Source organism: Halichoerus grypus, chromosome 9 (genome assembly GCF_964656455.1).
Source record: "Halichoerus grypus chromosome 9, mHalGry1.hap1.1, whole genome shotgun sequence".
Lineage (NCBI taxonomy): Eukaryota > Metazoa > Chordata > Mammalia > Carnivora > Phocidae > Halichoerus > Halichoerus grypus.
Window position 1 is genome coordinate 695,502 of NC_135720.1, and position 20,333 is coordinate 715,834.

General features: G+C 40.2%; 1 protein-coding gene across 1 annotated transcript; it reads left to right on the top strand.

Annotated features, from left to right (window-relative positions):
* The first annotated feature begins 9 nt into the window (after window positions 1-9).
* Window positions 10-19,999, top strand: DYNLT2 (dynein light chain Tctex-type 2). The gene is made up of 4 exons (XM_036104372.2): window positions 10-185; window positions 14,583-14,789; window positions 17,071-17,229; window positions 19,382-19,999. Exons 1-4 carry the CDS (start codon window positions 72-74, stop codon window positions 19,490-19,492), a joined length of 591 nt encoding a protein of 196 aa, XP_035960265.1. The 5' UTR covers window positions 10-71; the 3' UTR covers window positions 19,493-19,999.
* Window positions 20,000-20,333: the final 334 nt, after the last annotated feature.

Consider the following 20,333-nt stretch of genomic DNA (forward strand, 5'->3'; position numbering starts at 1 on the left):
CTCGCGGGAAGCGGCGGAGGCGTTTGGGGCGAGTGGAGGCGGGCCGCTGGGCGTGGTGGAGTGCGGGCGGCATGGAGAAACGCGGGCGAGGCGGGAAACCGTTTTCGAGTCCGGCATCTCAGCTGCAGCCGGCGCCGCCGCAGCCTCGGAGGGAGAGGAGGCCCAGCATGTTCGAGAGGGAGGCAGTGAGTGCGGGGGCGGGGCCAGAGCGCGGTGGCGGGCGGCGCGGGGCTGGTGTCGGTGAGCGGCCCGCCGCCCTCGTGCTCTCCTCCCTAGTGCTCCCCGGGCTCGCGCTCCCCTCCCTCGTGCTCCCCGGGCTCGCGCTCCCCTCCCTCGTGCTCCCCGGGCTCGCGCTCCCAGCCCTCGTGCTCCCGGGGCTCGCGCTCCCCTCCCTCGTGCTCCCGGGGCTCGCGCTCCCCTCCCTCGTGCTCCCCGGGCTCGCGCTCCCCTCCCTCGTGCTCCCCGGGCTCGCGCTCCCCTCCCTCGTGCTCCCGGGGCTCGCGCTCCCCTCCCTCGTGCTCCCCGGGCTCGCGCTCCCCTCCCTCGTGCTCCCCGGGCTCGCGCTCCCCTCCCTCGTGCTCCCGGGGCTCGCGCTCCCCTCCCTCGTGCTCCCCGGGCTCGCGCTCCCCTCCCTCGTGCTCCCGGGGCTCGCGCTCCCCTCCCTCGTGCTCCCCGGTCTCCCTCTCCCCTCCCTCGTGCTCCCGGGGCTCGCGCTCCCCTCCCTCGTGCTCCCGGGGCTCGCGCTCCCCTCCCTCGTGCTCCCGGGGCTCGCGCTCCCCTCCCTCGTGCTCCCGGGGCTCGCGCTCCCCTCCCTCGTGCTCCCCGGGCTCGCGCTCCCCTCCCTCGTGCTCCCCGGGCTCGCGCTCCCCTCCCTCGTGCTCCCCGGGCTCGCGCTCCCCTCCCTCGTGCTCCCCGGGCTCGCGCTCCCCTCCCTCGTGCTCCCGGGGCTCGCGCTCCCCTCCCTCGTGCTCCCCGGGCTCGCGCTCCCCTCCCTCGTGCTCCCCGGGCTCGCGCTCCCCTCCCTCGTGCTCCCCGGTCTCCCTCTCCCCTCCCTCGTGCTCCCGGGGCTCGCGCTCCCCTCCCTCGTGCTCCCCGGTCTCCCTCTCCCTTCCCTCGTGCTCCCCGGTCTCCCTCTCCCCTCCCTCGTGCTCCCGGGGCTCGCGCTCCCAGCCCTCGTGCTCCCCGGTCTCCCTCTCCCTTCCCTCGTGCTCCCTGGGCTCTGCACTCAGGGCCACACGTGTGCTGTTTTGACAAGGACAAGGGTCCGATGTGTTGAGTTCTCAGAAACAGCTGCAGTCTCAGTATTTGAGGGACCTGCAGGAGGAAAAAACAAATGTGAGACTTATTGTCTGGAGTTAGTGGAAGATGCCCTTCACTTTATGGGTGGAATAACATCAGGATTTCTGTGAGACCATAGTCCAAAAACCATTATTGTAATGGAGACTTCTCCTTTTATTGAGACATTAACTGAGGAAATAATTTGTCCAAGGATAGGGAACTGTAAGGCTAGAGCTGAGACTAGCATCTGCCCTGGGAATCCTGGTCCACTTGTCTCAAGGTTTCCTTTCCCACCTACTTCATGGGACCCATAATCTCCGAGGTGAAGGAGAGAGAGCAGACAAAACGCTGATGTTCCTAAAACATTTCAAGGAATAAAACGGGAATCAAAACATGCCGGCTGTAATGACAGTTCTGTGGTGTCTCCATTTTACAAAGGAAAGAACAGACTAGAGGAGGAAAAATAGAGCAATTTCACACAACCAAATGCAGAGCGAGGCTGGAAACTTCACCTGTTGGGAGTGAAGTTTCATGCTCCCAAAAGCCGTGCTCTGCAGTTTGGCCCCTGAACAGCATGAGGGCCAGCCATCCAGATCCACTTACACAGATTATTTTCAATAAATATATTGAAAAAATTTTTTTGAGATTTGTAACAATTTGAAAAGAACTTTCTCTAGCCTTATTGTAAGAATAGAGTATATAACATACAAAATATGTGCTCGTTAGCTATTTATATTATTGGTAAGGCTTCTGGTCAACAGTAGACTTAAGTTTTGGGGGAGTCAGAAGTTACAGATTTTTTTTTTTGACTGGAGGGGGGTGGTCAGTGCCACTAACCTTCCTGTTGTTCAAGGATCAACCGTGTTGCCTGGTAATAAATCTGTTTTATAGATAGATCACCAGCAGTAAAGAAAAATTTCTGTATTTTGAGGCAGACAAAGGTGCCTTTTAGGAACTTCCTACTACATGGCAGAAGTGGTCTTGAAAAATGAATAAGCCTGAATCCTAAAGGATATATATACACGTGGTATATAGACCATAGTCTGAAAATAAAGGGATACGGACCAAGGCCATTCTTGTTTGATATGGATGTGATCGATCATAGCTGCCTTTAAGACCTAGGCTTCTAGGAGTAAGAAATTTGAATAGACCAGAAACAGGGAAGAGACTGAGAATGCACTCCACATATGCTCACTAAATGGACCTGAGAATAATAAGTGCACTAATGGGTAATTTCTAATTTTTTGGTAGTAGAGAATTCCTCTGTTCTTAAGCATAGGAAGCATGAAGACACACAGCACAATTTAATCGATTTAAATGTCTTTTAATTTTATATGTGCTGCATCCATTTTTTTTTCTTCTAGTAATAGTACTTCCATTTTCCTTTGGAGGATTAATTCATTTCCCATACAATAGAGTTTTAATGGGACTGTCATTTTCCTTAACTTTGTGGTTAGATGAGACACAAATGTGGCTAATTAGTTGAACGCTTCATGGAATAATGTAAGAAAATGGTTGGGATTAATTCAAATTGAGGACAGAATACTGATGTGCCTCATGTGTCTGGTTCTTTAGCCTTCTCTTCCATTCTGTGAGCTGCTCAAACCAAAGATCCAAAACCATAAACAGATAACCAAAAAATTGAAGACTTGGTTAGTCTTACTTGTGTATATACATTTGAAAATCTTAAATACAAGCAAATAGCGTTTAGATTTTTAGAGCAGAGCTATAGAGAGAGCATGAGCTGGGGGGAGGAGCAGAGGGAGAGGGAGAAGCAGACTCTGCATTGACCAGGGAGCTCGACTCGGGGCTCATCCCAGGACCCTGGGATCATGACCTGAACTGAAGGTGGACGCTTAACTGATAGAGCTACCCAGGTGCCCCAAATAGCCTTTAATTAGTATATTAATATAATATTGTTACTAATATAGTGGCATCTTATGACCAGACTCCGTTTATTTTGGGATTATAAGCAGGCTCAACATAAGGAAATGCTGTATCACTAGGTTAAATAATTAAAGTCAGGTTATTTTTGTAGATGCAAAAATGTTGATCATATTTAAAACATTTCTAATTTTTAGAAGTAATTACAAAGATTCTTCCTTAATGAAAGGATAAAATAATGAATAAAAGGAAAACTGAATCATGGGGTGCCTGGGTGGCTCAGTCATTAAGCATCTGCCTTCGGCTCAGGTCATGATCCCAGGGTCCTGGGATTGAGCCCCGCATCGGGCTCTCTACTCAGCCGGAAGCCTGCTTCTCCCTCCCCCATGCCCCCTGCTTATGTTCCCTCTCTCGCTGTCTCTCGCTCTGTCAAATAAAATCTTTAAAAAAAAAAAAGGAAAACTGAATCAAAAGGCCAAAATTATATATAAGGAAGAAATGTTAGAGATGTGAGTTTTCAGCAAGTTAGAATCACTTATTTTCAAACCATGCATGCATGCTCTATCCCCAAGGGAATCATTGCAGTTGTAAGCCACTGTTAAGGATACAGTCTTGTTGTATCCCTTGTGTATGTTGTGGGGAAAAAAGATGGCAATTACTCTAGAGAAGTATTCTCTTAATAAAAAAAGAACAAAATAAGATTTTATTTTATTTTTTTTTAAAGATTTTATTTATTTGAGACAGAGAGAATGAGAGAGAGAGAGAGCACATGAGAGGGGGGAGGGTCAGAGGGAGAAGCAGGCTCCCTGCCGAGCAGGGAGCCCGATGCGGGACTCGATCCAGGGACTCCAGGATCATGACCTGAGCCGAAGGCAGTCGCTTAACCAACTGAGCCACCCAGGCGCCCCAAAATAAGATTTTATTTTTAAGAGGCTTTGGGAGCAAATAATTCCTCTTTACTCCAACTAAAACAATGCAGCCTGGCAAATAATCAAAACAGTAGATTTCTGATGAAGGGCTTCCAACTAGCAGCCAACATGGAGTAACTCCTACCAGAAGCCATTGAAAATAGCACAAAATGTATGAAGCAATTGTTCTTCCATTGATGAGATGTAAGGCAAGACAGGATAGTAATCTCTGGGGGTGGGGGATAGGAATGGTGACCCCCAAGATTTCCTCTGACTCCCCGATGAGGGAATTCTGGCCTATACCTGTGGAGAGCTCTTCCTTAGTTGAGAAGGGTTTGAGAGCCAGGGTAGATGAAGCTGGTGTGAATGCAGAGCAGAGTATTAGGAGGAAGCTGCACAAACAGCTCCAAAGATCTGCTAAGGATTTTCCTCAGGTCTTCAGGTTAGAGGATCAGTGTGTCTAATAAGGAAACCACCTGTTCCCAGAGAAAGAACCACCAAAAGGAGCAGGAAAAAATAGCTGGACTCACACAAAATCATTTGTTTTTCCACCAGTAGGAGTGGAAAACCATGTAAATCATAGGGCATTGGTTAGAGTGCTAAGAAGTGTATTGTCTCAGTACTGGGGGAAGAAATAGCTCTAGACTTAAAGATTTTTCCAGTTTGGTCTATCAAGATTAAAAGCAAGTCTCAAGAGAATGAAACTGTTCCTGTTACTACATGCTAGAAAACTCAAGAGTATGTAAAGGAATGCAAAAACACACCAAGGTAAAAGTCACAGTATCTTCTGTCTAATTAAATATTTTCAGACCTACAAAGAAACAGGAAAATAGAACTCAAAGTGAGAAGAAACAATAAAAACACCCAGAAATGACAAATAGCAAAGATAGAATTAGTATAAAAGGTCACTGAAGTAGTTACTACAGAAAAGTTACTGTATTAGTTTTCATTAAATTAAAGCAGTTATATGATATTAAATGATAAAACAGTTATTACATTTTGTATGTTCAAGCATGTTAAATCCAGATGAAACTCTACAGTTGATAAATATAATGTTAGAGATGTAAAAGATACTGAATGGAAATAGCAGATTTCACACTGCAGAACAGAACTTAGTGAACTTAGAGGCAGCAGTGGAAAGAAGACCTGAAAAAAAAATATATTAGGAGAAATAAATGAGATACAGGGAAATTCAGGCAAAAAAAAAAAAAAAAAAATATATATATATATATATATACATATATGTATATATATTTATATTTGGAGTTCCCAAGTGAGGAGAGGAGACAGGGCAGACAAAGATTTGAAGAAATAATGGGTGAGAAATTTCCAAACTTAATGAAAACTATAAACCCACAAATCCAAGCTCGATGAACTTCAAGCACAAGAAACATGGATATTATGCTGAGACGTGTAGCAAATTGCTTAAAATCAATGATTTAATAATTTAAAGGCAGCTAGGAAAAAAAAAACTGTAGGTACAGAGGAATGGTAAAATGAGAGCAGGCTTCTGATCAGAAACAATGCAAGCCAGAAAACTGGCACTTTCATTAGTTTTAAAGTATCTTTAAAGTTGAAAGACCATTATAAAAAAAAAAAAAAAAAAAAAAAAAAAAAGTTGAAAGACCATCAACCTAGAATTCTATACCCAGTGAAAAAAAATTTTCAAAAACAAAGGCAATATAATAGGTTTTTCAAATATATGAAAATCAAAAATTCACCATCAAAAGCTCTGCACTATCCAAAATGTGAAACGAAGTCTTTTGGGCATAATGAATGTGGTAAGAGATGTAAATATGTATCTAGATGAAAGCATTGGAAGTGGTAAATATGTAGATAAATATTTTTTTTTTCTGTTTAAGGATTATTGGGATGATGAATCACTGAATTCTACTCCAGAAACCAGTATTATAGTGTATGTTAACTAGCTAAAATTTAAATAATAACTTTAAAAATTATAAATTAGGAAAAAAAATTAAAAGTAAAGATTATTGGCTGATTAAATACAAAATAACATTTTGGGGCTTGTAGCATATGTAGAAGTAACATGCATGACAATCCTAACATAAAGACCAGAGAGGTGGGAGGAGGGGACTTATGCCATTGTAAGACTCATAGTATGGGAAGTGGCATAATCTGCCTTGAAAATAGACTGGTAAAGATATATAAAGCCCTAAAACTACCACTGGAAAATAATAAAGTTAATAGGCCAACAGATAACAGAATGGAATCATGAAAAATACTTTATTTTTTTAAAGATTTTTATTTCTTTTTTGACAGAGATACAGTGAGAGAGGGAACACAAGCAGGGGGAGTGGGAGAGGGAAAAGCAGGCTTCCTGCTGAGCAGGGAGCCCGATGCGGGGCTCAATCCCAGGACCCTGGGATCATGACCTGAGCTGAAGGCAGATGCTTAACCAACTGAACCACCCAGGTGCCCCCCAAAATACTTAATTTAGAAGAAAGCATAAAAAATGAACAGGGCACCTGCCTGGCTCAGTTGGTAGAGCATGTGATTTTTGATCTTGGGTTGTAAGTTTGAGTCCCATGTTGGGTGTAGAGATTACTTAAAAATAAGATCTTTTAAAAAAGTAGATAAAAGGAACAAAGAACAGATGGGACAAAGAGGAAACAAAAAATAGGGATTTAAACAATCGTGACAATCACATTAAATGTAAATATTGTAAACACCCCAACTAAAATTTAGATTGTCAGATTACTTATAAAAGCAAGTTGAAACTATATACTGTCTACAAGAAACACTTGGAATGTAAATAAAGACACAAATAAGTTAAAATGGAAAGGATGGAAAAAATCTACCATGTGAACACTAATAGAGAGCTGGAATACATATATTAGTATCAGACAAAATACATTTCTAAATAGAATATTGTAAGAGATAAAGAGGGTCATTTCATAATGTTAAGTCAATTCATCAGAAAGACCTAACAATCCTAAATGTCTGTGCACCTAAAATCAGAGCTCTGAAATACAGGAAACAAAAACTTGCATTCTTACAGAAATAGACATCCATAATTACAGTTGGAAATTTCAACACATCTCCCTATCAGTAATTGGTAGAATAGACAAAAACCTAATGAAGATATAAAAGACATGAACAATAATGTAATGACTTGAACTAGTGCACTTTTATGGCATACTCCATGCAACCACAGCTGAATAAATGTTCTTTAGAAGTGTACAAGAAGCATCACTAAGAATATGTCCTGGGACATAAAACAAGTCCCAATAACTTTAAAAGGATTCAGATCACAAAGTATGTTCTTTGACCATAACGGAATAAATTAGAAATTAACAGAAAGATATATAGAAAAATGCAAATTGTCTGAAAATAAAATGATACACTTCTGAATAACCCAGAATAAAAGAAAACAAAAGAGAAAATATTTTCAACGGAAAACGAAAATACAACATTTCAAAAACTGTAGGGTATAGCTATTGCAGTACTCAGGGAAATTTATAGCCCTAAATAAGTATATTAGAAAAATTTTGAGTCAGTATTTCAACCATCAGCTCAAATTAGAAAAAGAACACTCTAGGGGCGCCTGGGTGGCTAAGTCATTAACCGTCTGCCTTCAGCTCAGGTCATGATCTCAGGGTCCTGGGATCGAGCCCCCACCCGGGCTCCCTGCTCAGCGGGAAGCCTGCTTCTCCCTCTCTCGCTCCCCCTGCCTGTGTTCCCTCTCTCGCTATGTCTCTCTCTGTCAAATAAATGAAATCTTTTTTTTTTTTAAAAAAGAACAATCTAAACTCAAGCAAAAGAAAGTTGGTAATAAAAACAAGAGTGCAAGTCAATGAAATAGTGAACTGAAAAAATTAATGAAACCAAAGATATTTTGGAAAGATAGATAAAGGTGATAAACTTCCTGCCTAAAAGTTGGTAAACAACAGCGTGTGGGTCAAATTTGGCTTGCTGCCTATTTTTGTACAGCCTATGAGCTAAGAATGATTTGTATATTTTTAAAAGGTTATTTAAAAGGATAGATGGAAATGAGGGAGGAAGAGGATGAAAGGGGAGAGTTGGAGGAGCAGGAGCATTGGCAATGTCCACAGTGCCTAAAAAATTTACTAGCCGCCTCTTTACAGAGAAGGTTTGCCAGCCATTGCTGAAGCCAGACTAATCAGGAAAAGAAAAAGACCAATTCTCAACTAGGGAATGAGAAGAAATCACTACATACCCAATAAACATTTAAAAGATCATAAAGAAATACTAAAAACAGCTATGATCCTAATTTCAACAACTTGGATGAAATGCACAAATTCCACAAAAGACACTATTATGGGTTGAATTGTGTTCTCCTAGGATTCATATGTTGAAGCCCTTAACCCCCAATACCTCAGAATGTGAGTGTATGTGGAGTTAGGCCTTTACAGAAGTAACTAAGTTAATTTGAGACTGTTAGGGTTTGCTCTAATCCAATCTCACTCATGTCCTTGTAAGAAGAGATTAAGGCACAGATACACGGGGTAAAACATGCACAGCAGGGTGACCATGTGAAGAGGTAGCAAGACAGCAACCATCTGCAAGAGAGAGGCCTCAGGAGAAACCAACCCTGGTGGCACTTTGATCTTGGATTTCCCACCTCCAGAATTGTGAGCAAATAAATTTCTGTTGTTTAAGCCACCTGGTCTGTTGTATTTTATTATGGCAGCTCTAGAAAAACTAATATATAGAAATAAACTACTCTAGCTCACTCAAGAAATAATAGGTACCCTGAAGAGCCCCTATATCTATTAAAGTGAAGTTTAAAACATTTCCATAAAGGAAACTCCAGGCCCAAATGGCTTTTCTGGTGAGTTTCTGCCAAATATAGTGTTCTGCAAAATTGAAGAAATGGGAATTCTTCCCAATTCATCCTGCGGGGTCAGCATTACCCTACTATCAAAACCAGAATAATAAAACAAACCACTGTTCCTCATGAACATAGATGCAAAAATTCTTAATGAAACTATAGCAAATTAAATCCAACAACATGTTAAGAAAAATAAAATACATATACTGCACCCAACATAGGAGCACCTAAATACATAAGGCAAGACATAAAGGGAGAAAGAGACAGCAATACGTAATAATAGGGGACTTCAATACCCTACTTACATCAATGGGTAGATCATTCAGACAAAAAATAAAACATCAGCTTCAATGACACAGTAGACCAGATGGACTTAACAGATATATATAGAACATTCCGTCCAGGAGCAGCAGAATACACATTCTTCTCAAGTGCACATGGAACATTCTCCAGGACCTATCACATGTTAGGCCACAAAACAAGTCTTCATAGATTTAAGAAGACTAAAATACCAAGCATCTTTACCAACCACAATGGTATGGAACAAGAAGTCAATTATAAGAAGAAAACTGAAAAAATCACAAATATGTGAAGATTAAAAACATTATATGGAACAACCAATGTGTCACTGTAGAAATCAAAAGAGAAATTTAAAAATTCCTTGAAACAAATGAAAATGGAAATACAACATACCAAAATTTATAGAATGCAAAACATTTCCAAGAGGGAATTTCATAACAATAAATGCTTACCTCAAGAAACAAAAAATCTCAAGCATCTAACTTTATACATCAAAGACTAGAAAAAAAAATTGAGACCCAAATTTAGTAAAAGAAAGGAAATATTTGAGAAGTAAATGAAAAAGAGACTAAAAACACAATAGAAAAGATAAGTGAAATTAAGAGCTGGTTCGTTGAAAAGATAAAATTGACAAACCTTTATTTAGAGAAACCAAGGAAAAAAGGGAGAGGGCTCAAACAAAATCAGAAATGAAAGAGGAGAAAAAAAAAAGACATTACAACTAATATCATAGACATAGAAAGCATCATAAGGTATTATTAGCAGTTATACACCAACAATTTGGACAACCCAGAAAAAATATATAAATTCCTAAAATAGGAAACCTGAACAGACCAATATCTAGTGAGGAGATTGAATTAGTAATCAAAAACCTCCCAACAAACAAAGGTCAGGACCAGATGGCTTCACTGGTGAATTTTACCAAACATTCAAAGAAGAAGTAATACCAATCTTTCTCAAACTCTTCAAAAGAATAAAAGAGGAAGGAACACTTCCAAACTAATTTTATGAGGCCAACATTACCCTGATAACAAAACCATACAAGGACACCAGAGAACAGAAAACTACAGGCCAATAAACCTGATGAATGTAGTTGCAAAAATCCTCAAGAAAATATTAGCAAGCCAACTTCTACAATATATTAAAAAGATCATACAACATGGTCAAGTGGAATTTATTCTAGTGATGCATGGATGGTCAGCATCCCCAACAATCAGTGTGAGACTGCATTAGCAAAATGGAGGATAAAAGTTGTATCATCTTGGGCACCTGGGTGGCTTAGTCGGTTGAGCGTCTGCCTTCGGCTCAGGTCATGATCCTGGAGTCCCGGGATTGAGCCCCATATCAGGCTCCCTGCTCAGCCAGGAGTCTGCTTCTCCCTCTGCCCCTCACCTCTCTATTTTTAAAAAATTGTGTCATCTCAGTAGATGCAGTAAAAGCATTTGGTAAACTTCAATATCCATTTATCCTAAAAATTCAACAAAGTGGGTTTAGAGGGAACATACCTTAGCATAATAAAGGTCATATATGACAAACTTACAGTGAACATCATACTCAATGGTGAAGAGCTGAAAGGTTTTCCTTTAAGTTCAGGAACAAGACAAGATGCCCACTCCAACGCTTCTATTCAACATTATATTGGAAGTCCTAGCCAGAGAAATTAGGCAAGAAAAAGAAAGAAAAGACATCCAAATTGGAAAGGAAAAAGTACAGCTGTCACTATTTGTGTATGACATGATATTATATATAGTAAACCCTAAAGACTCCACCAAGAAACTGTTAGATTCAGTAAACAAACTTAGCAGAATGGCAGTCAACAAAATCAATATGAAAAAAAAATCTTGCATTTCTATACACAAGCTGTCAGAAATTAAGAAAACAATCTCATCTCACAATTGCATTAAAGAATAAAATATCTAGGAATAAATTTAACCCAGGAGGTGAAAGTCCTCTACAGTGAAAACTGTAAGACATTGATGAAAGAAACCGAAGACAACACAAATAAATGGAAAGATATTCAACGTTCATGGATTGGAAGAATTAATATTGTTAAAATGTACATACTACCCAAAGCAATCTACAGAGTCAGTGTAATCCCTAATAAAATTCCAATGGCATTTTTCACAGAACAATCCTAAACTTTGTATGGAATCATAAAAGACCCCAAGTATCCAAAGCAGTATGGAGAAAGAACAAAGCTGGAAGCATCTCACGTTCTGATTTCAAAGTATATTACAAAGCTGTAGTGATCAAAGCAGTATGGCATTGTCATAAACACAGACACTTAAATCAATAGGACAGAACAGAGTCCAGAAGTAAACACATATTTATGGTGAATTAACTTATAACAAAGGAGCCAAGAATACACAATAGGGAAAGGGACAGTCTTTTCAATGGTTATTGGCAAAACTGGATCAGCATTTTACATGTACATAAAAATAAACTCAAAGACTTGAATGTAAGACCTGAAACCATAAAATTCCAAAAAGAAAACATAGGTGGTAAACACCTTAGCATCAGTCTTGGTGATGATTTTTTGATCCGACTCCAAAAGCAAAGGCAACAAAAGCAACAATAAAGAGGTGGAACTACATTAAACTAAAAAGCTTTGGCCCAGCAAAGGAAACCAACAAAATGCAAAGGCAGCCTACTGAGTGGGAGAGATTATTTGCAAATCATATAACTAATAAGGGGTTAGTATCCAAGATATGTGGAGAACTCCTACAACTCAACAGCAAAAAAACCCTAGCAACTGGATTAAAAAATGGCCAGAAGTTCTGAATAGGTATTTTTCCAAAGAAGACGTACAGATGGCCAAAGGTACATGAGCAGATGCTCAACATCCCTAATCATCAGGGAAGTGCAAATCAAAACCACAGTGAGATATTACCTCACACCTATTAGATTTGCTATTATTGAAAAACGAGATGACAAGTGTTGGCAAGGATGTGGAGAAAAGGCAGCCCTTGTGCAGTGTTGGTGGGAATGTAAATGGGTACGGCTACTATGCAAAACAATATGGAGATTCCTCAAAAAATTAAAAGAACTACCATACAATTCAGCAATTCCATTTCTGGGTATTTGTCCAAAGAAAACAAAAACACTAATTTGAAAAAATACATGCATCCCTGTTTATTGCAGGATTATTTACAATAAATAGCCAAGATATGAAAACAACCTAAGTATTTATTTATTCCACCATTAAAAAAAGAATGAAATCTTGCCATTTGCAATAACATATGTGGACCTTGAGAACAGTAGGCTAAGTGAAATAAGTCAGACGAATACTGTATGATCTCACTTATATGTGAAATCTAAAAAGAAAAATAGGTGAAGGAGGTCAAAAGGTATAAACTTCCAGTAAAATAATAATAATAATAGTAATAGTATATTATATTTGAGTGGAGTTTGTTCCAGGAAAGCAAGGTTGGTTAAACATTCAAAAAATCATATAGCCACATTAACAAACTATTAGTGATGAAAAATAGGCTGGCAAATGGTAACATTTCTACTCACATTAAACCAGCTCACCAAATAGTCACGGCCATAGCTGGACAATGATATATATCTAAGATGATGGCCTATCTCTGTGAAACGTATGCAGTGGTCAAACAGATGATATAATCAGATGCCAAGAGAAGGGCTGGAAGAATCTACATTTAAACATGTTCTTTGTCTTGCCAACCTGCCAATCAGATAAATCCCTCAGAGGGGGCAAAGAAAGGGAAGTATTGATCCAGTGCCAGTTTCTGCCACATAGAAACATCAGTGGTAGAGAATAAATACTCTCACAATACTCCTAGGATTGTGATTTTTAATATTTACATCTTAAACTACTGGTCTCTGCAGTAAAATCTGAAAAGGAGGAGGGATGATAGAAATAGGTAGACTTGTATTATATATTTAGAAAAATCGAGAGATAATAAACATTAAAATTAATAAAAGTTTAATAGGTGGGTGCAACAGTAATTCTATATAAAAACAACTCCTAAAAACATAAAACGTGTTTTTAAATCTAAAGCCTCATTGAAAAAATAGCAAAAGAATAAATGCTTCAGAATAAATTGAAAGATTTGTGTTAAAATAAAAAATTACTTGGAAATAAAAATTCTTACATAAATGCCAAAGTAAACCATGTTCCTGGTTACAGAATTACTTAGTTAACATTATTTGTAAAAAGCATTACAAAGTATAAAGTTATCTCCCTCCAAACCTTGATCTCCCTCTAATCTGTTCACCACACCAGCCAGAATGACCTTTTAAAACTGTAATTTAGAACATATCACTCACATCCTTAAATTTTTCCAGCGACTTCCCGCTGTTCTGAGAATAAAACCAAACTGCTCACCACATTCTTTCTATTCAGTGCTTCACGACCTGCTCCTCGGTTGCCTTTCTAGCTTCCATCATGTCACCACTCTGCCTTGCTCAGAACACTTGACCCACACTGACCACAAACCTGCTCCTAGAACACACTGTTAGCCTTGAAGCCTTTGTTCTTTTTGGGCTTCAGCCCAAATCTAACTTCATTCAGAGGGGCCTTCTCTGGTAACTCTGTCTAAATTAGTCCTTCCCAATGAGTTCCTACCAAGTCATGTGGTTTTATTTTGATAGCATTTGCTACTATATAAATCCGTTTATTCATGTTTCTGTATGCTTTAAATTGTCAATCAGCCCTCCTGTCCATTAGAATGATCCCTCCATGAATGGAGACTCCTTGATTATGAGTTAAAATAAGGCGAACAATTAATCCCTAGCTATTACAACGAAGCTCACCACTGTAACTTCAGAGCCTAGAACATTTATCTGGACCATATTAGGCACCAAATAAATATTTCTTTAAGGAGTGTTGAATGTCACAGAATGAATGTTGAATCTCAAAACCATAAAATAATGTAGGTACCAGATCAATACACTTTAGTTATCTTTTCAACTTAAGACTTATGTAATGTTATTTATGTAAATATTTATGTAAATAATGGTATTATTTACTCAAAGACAAATAAAAGTAAATAAAATTGTAAGAACACAATGAAGGATAATATTTTCATAACCTCAGGGTAGAGAACCAGAAAGTTTTCTTTACACACCTGTCTCCTAGCCACCCAGTTGCCCTCTCTGGAGGCCTCTCTTGTTTCTGGTTCTTTTGTATCTTCCATGGATATTTTAAATATACATATGCAAATTTGTGTTTATAGATAAATAGATGATTGCTAGCTAGATAGACTTTTTTTTCTTTTACCCAATTGATAGCCAGGAGTGAATCACTGAATCTAGGATTCAGCAACTTCTTTATCAATTAGAATGGATTTCCAAACTTTGTGTCAGCTCTGTCCCATTGTAGCAGGGTTACAATTAAAAAAGTGATCTCTTTTTCTTTTCCTTCCCCCCTGTTTCAGTATACACAGATTTTAAGAGAAAGACTGAGAGAATCGATTCATGATGTTCAGTATGTAGAGCCTCCATTTGATGATTCAATTGCTGATCTAGGTAAAGAATGGAAGAGTGCCCTGGCAAAATTAAAGTTTGCTAATTCATATAGAATGGAGCCATTGAAAAAATTCCAAGCTCATTCAGTAGAAACTAAAGTCCAGCAGATATTAAAGGTAGGTTGATAAATACATATGATAGCAATATCTTAGCTTTGGGGATTTGATAAACTGTATTAAGATTTATGGCCATATATTTCATTGATTTTTTTAGCATTTATCTCTGAAAATATGGAAGTACTTTTGTAGTCATACTCAAATATATTTCACATTGATGCTGTGAGCTAGACTTAATTCTTTTATTTCAACCATTAATTAACCCGTAATTATCCATAAATTATCCCTCAGGTTTCATGTTTTCCCATATTTGGAGGAATGAGTTAAACAAAACACACTGTATCCGTATATGGGTGTGAAAAGGTGGTCCCTGGACGCTGAAGCATTTAAGGGCAGGCAACTACCAACACAGGCACTGGTCCCCTTCCTTGAACTGTGACTGGAATCTGAAGGTCATTTAAGACAGTTGTTTCCAGGCTAGTCCAAAAAAGCTGCTTCAATTTTATAAAATACTGTAAGGCTAATGTTAATACCAACATTATTTATACTAGTGTTGGTATCTGAAGGCTACATTGTTCAGATGGAAAGAATTCCTTCATCATCTTTCTTAAAGGACAAAATTAAAGTTTTTTATTTATAGAAAATTTGAGGGACCACTTTTTCTGAATCACCTTTTCATCTGTGGTCTCTAGTGCTGGGCCCCAGGCACCCAGGCGTTTTCTGATGGCCACATTCCCCTGTGGGACTCCACCAAGCTTGAGTCTACCCCAGATACGTTTCTGATTTCAAAGTTCCCTCCCCTTCAGTTTACAAGGTGCATTCTCTCAGTAACTACTGATGTGAGCTAGGTGTTGGGAAGAAAGCATCTCTTTAATTTATTTTGTATAAATGATTAATACTCTTTTAATCATATCAAAGTTAATTATTTAAATGAATTAACTTTTATTAATACAGAAGAATATTTAGGAGGCCTACTCTAGCCTCCCTCTACTACCACAGACAGATACATTTCTAAGCTGAACTAATCATTGTCATGGCTTCAGGAAATAAAGAAATTAAACTCAATTTAATACAATAAAATAATTATTGATTACCTTCTTCTCTTACTTAAACACCAACAGCAAGCATTTGTGACATGAGAATATACATTTGGTGTGTCTCTTACTTGGTCTTACCACATAGACTGAGTTCGGATTTATTGGATATAGTAGGATTTCAAATTGTATTTACATATGATAATTTACAGAATTGCATTGAGTGTGATGGGGCCTGGAACAGCTGATTGGATATGTAGGTGGATAGCTAGGTGTCATAAAGAGGCCAGGGATTTTCGCTTGGGTTCACGGAAAATTCAACATAGTTCTGGGTGCAGAAATAGTATACACTGCTGGAGCTTGTGGGTGTCTTCCTATAGCAAGCACTCATTATTTGTTAAATAAGAGCATGTGGGCGGGCAAAGCCTGAGGTCTGTTAGGCAGATTCAGAAGAGAGAGTGGATGTTGCTAAACGTCTGAAAGACAGAAACACAGCCAATGCCTGAGGGAAACAAATGCTTCTAGACCCAGTTTTAGGTCCAGCACCATTCTAGAAGGGAATCAAAACAAAACAAAAAAACAGAGCAATCTATTTGGTTTTACATGTCTATAAAATTAGCTGGTAGGAGCTCATTTGTTATCGCAGGACCCAGAACCACATTAATTCATCATTGTCCAGGTAAGTCAAAGGTACCTGCAGTCTGCTCATTAGGTGGTCCAGTCTGCTTATGGGCTGTGGAAAAGCCTAGTGCCTCATGACTCACATCTGTCTCCCCAGCTGTGATTAATCCACAGCAGACATGGCGGGAAACCTTGGATTTCCTCAGCGTCCCCCTGGAGTCCACAGAGGGAGCAGCTAGAGAAGTGGCTTTAATTCAAGGACACTGGGGAAGACAGGAGTCACATAATACAGGCTCCCGTCCAGGAAACCCAGGCTTTAGGAAAACGCAAGTCTGAGTTTTAGCAAATATGGAAATTAGAGAAAGATTTCCTTCATCTACCTAAGCATTCCCAGAAGCCTTGTTTTAAAATTCCCGTGTCTCCCCACTAGCTGTTTGAAAGGAAAACTTAACTGGTTAAGGGTTGGTAATGAAGAGCAATTGAATGTGATTAAAAACCAAATAAACTTTATTCAGCATTGTTATTGAAATAAATTGATAAGCTCAACATTCATTTAATACTATTTGGTTAGGAATGCATCTGTTTTTTTTAAAGTTATATGTATTATTTAGATACATGTTTTCTTGAATTTTTATGTAGAAAATATTTGGTTTGAAAATTAAAATGTTTTTCCTATTTTTTTAAAGGAAAGTCTTAAAGATGTCAAATATGATGATAAAGTCTTCTCTCATTTGTCACTTGAGTTAGCAGACCGCATCTTGTCAGCAGTGAAAGAATTTGGGTATCACCGTTACAAGTTCATTATAAAAGTATTGTTTATTCAAAAGACTGGTCAGGCGATAAATGTGAGTACCACGCTGACGCAGCATCTCCCAGGCAGTGCCCCACGGTGTCCCCTCTAGTGACCTGAGTTCCTGTGCCACGGCCTCCACGGCCCCAGGTGCCTCTCTGATAGAGGATGGTTTTGTTAACTGTATCTTCCTTCAGTGCCTCTTATTTGAAAAGTACTAACCCAGAAATGGCAATTTTCTTTTTTTTTTAAAGATTTTATTTATTTGTTTATTCATTTGAGAGAGCAAGAATGAGAAAGAGAGAGAGTGCATGAGAGGGGGGAGAGTCAGAGGGAGAAGCAGACCCCCCGCTGAGCAGGGAGCCCAATGCGGGACTCGATCCCGGGACTCCAGGATCATGACCTGAGCCGAAGGCAGTCGCTTAACCAACTGAGCCACCCAGGCGCCCCCAGAAATGGCAATTTTCTATTGATAATTTATTAAACTATATAGCTATCCTATTCCATGATCACACTAATTTTGACAATTTAATGTCATTTGATAATTAACCAGTAAATTTATTTTGAGCACTAATGGGAGTTAGGTTAGGTACTGAGAAAAAGAAAATGGGGAGACGCAGACCATGATTCTCCGAGAGTTTTTACTTGAGGAAAGAAAACAATGCAGGCCAGCGTTTAAGAAATGGAATGGGATGGACAGTGGTACAGCTTAGGTTTCCGAGTCCAGCTGACCTAGACAGGAATGCTGGCAGCGACAGTCGGAGCCTGCGGCCGGGGCATGGCTGTTTTCATCTGTAAAACGGAGATGGTACACCTAAGGGCCGCAGCTACCCTGAGGGCTAAATGAGTGGGTCTGTAAGAAAGCCATCCACGTGGTCTCTGGCACAGAGGCCTCAGTCAGCAGCAAGGCAATCGCGGTCATTTACAAATATGAATACACTAGACCCTGTGAGCTGGAGTGAGCTGCCTGTCAACGCATGGCAGCTGGTCACAGTGCAGTCTTCGCCGAAGCAGGCAGAGGGCTGCTGGCCACACAAGAGTCAACAAGACGGAGGTGACCTTGGCACCCAGGGAGAAGAGAACACCAGCACATACTTCTCACGTGGAGGAGATTAGAGTAGGGCAGAGCGGCCCCTGGGATTGTCTGCAGCCAGGGAAGGCCCTCTGATATCTGAATGTCACGAAGAAACCAGCTGTGCCAGAGACTGGGGAGAGGGACTGGCAACCGGAGAACGCAGGAGTGGAAAGATGCCGCGGCAGCGGGGAACTGGCATGCTTGGTTAGTAACCTGTGTGCTTGCCGTATATTTCGGTAGCGCACGTGGGTAACTGTACCGTACAACAAACCACCCCACAGCTTAGCAGCGCAGAACGACAGCCGTTTATCTGTCATCGTTCTGTGGGCCAGCCAAACTATAGCAGCGGCTTCTCCTGCTGGTCTCCCTGACACACTCGCCGTCCCACATGGCCTCGCTCACGTGTCTGGTGGCCGGTGCTCACTGTTGGCTGGGGCTCCCGGGTTCTCCTGCACGTGAGCCACCGTCCTCTGGCGGGCTGAGTGGCTTTCCTTATGTGGGGGTCTCCTCAGAGCATTCTGAGCAGGTGGGAGCAGAAGACCTCTGAAGGCTTTGCTTGGAAGTCACACGATGTCCCATTCTTTTGCTCAGAGCAAGTCCCAAGACCAATTCATACTCAAGGGCTAGAGAAATAGACTCACCCTCTTGGGAGAAACCACAACAGGTTTGTGGCCATTTATATCCACCATGGAAAAGTAGGCTGTACTCAAATCACGTATGGCTTTGTGAGCGAAGCAAAGGATTTAGAATTTTCAATAATGGTCTGCTTGGATAATCAATGCCATTTCTTTATTTCAAAACAAAGTTCTAATAAACTTTCCCTTGAACATATTTTAAGGATGGAAAGGAGAATTCCATATCAGGGAGTGTAACACAGCGGAGTAGTACTGTATGCAGAACTCTTAGACCCAGTTACAGAGGGTTCCCCGCTCTGCGCCCAGACACTCTGCTAAGGTCCAGTCCCTGCGTCAGAGAAGGACCACTCCAGGAAGAGAAGAGGGGCCCTTTCAGGAAAGGGGGCATTGGACAAACTACTTTCTAAATATGACTTTCTGAGATACTGTATAGACTTAAAGTTTACTTCTTAACATGTTCAATTTAAAGTTGGTCTTTTGAAATTTGTGTATCACAGATTGCCAGCAGATGGATATGGGATGTTGCATGGGACAGCTGGGTTGCGGCGAAACAGGAAACGGAAACGTACGTCGCCTTGGCCCTGGTGTTTGCTCTCTATTGTGAATAGCTCATTACAAGTTATAGGAGTGCTTGCTTCTCAACTTTACCGAGATCTGTGACTTTGAAGATTTGCAAACTTCATAGTGGTTAGCTATGCTTTGGCCTCCAGCTGAAGACTGACTGTATTCTTTTAACAACAAACAAGTAAAAGCCAGATTTTTAGCTTCATACTTACTAGTTATCATATTTATTAACATTCTATGACCCCAAAGTATAAATGTATGTACGATACATGTAAGGATAGATAGAGTATATAAATGCTTATAGTGGGTGCTACTATAGGGAAATTACTTATCATTCTTTTTAGAGTTAAGACAATTAGAATTTGCTACCGGAAATTATGACACAACCTTGTAAAGTGTCGAGTAAATGTTAAAATAGATTTTGGAAAACTTCTAAAGGCAGTTATATCTTTAAATGGCATTTTAATACGTTGTAGGCATTCTTTGGAAAGAAATTACCAAGTTTGAAATAAAGACATTAATGTATTTAACACATCCCTAACCAATCAAAATGCTTAACGTGTGGTCATTCTTTTTGTTAGTCTGTTAGTTAAATTCTTTTTAGGTGCAAGAACTGAAAAAGCTAAACCAGTGGGTTTTTTTTGTTTTGTTTAGTTTTGTTTTTTAAAAACAGAATTTTGTTTTCCAGGCATTTGATCAGGGACCCAGGTTTTTTCTGTCTTTCCCCTTCCCCCGCCAGACTTTTACATACATTTGTTTAACTTGATTTAATCACGTTCCTGTCCTGTCTGTGACTAGATGGGTCATAGTTCACTCCTTGGGGCTGGGGCTGCATCCCCCCTTTGTTGGAGCACATGGCCACATGAAAAGAGTAGACATGACTAT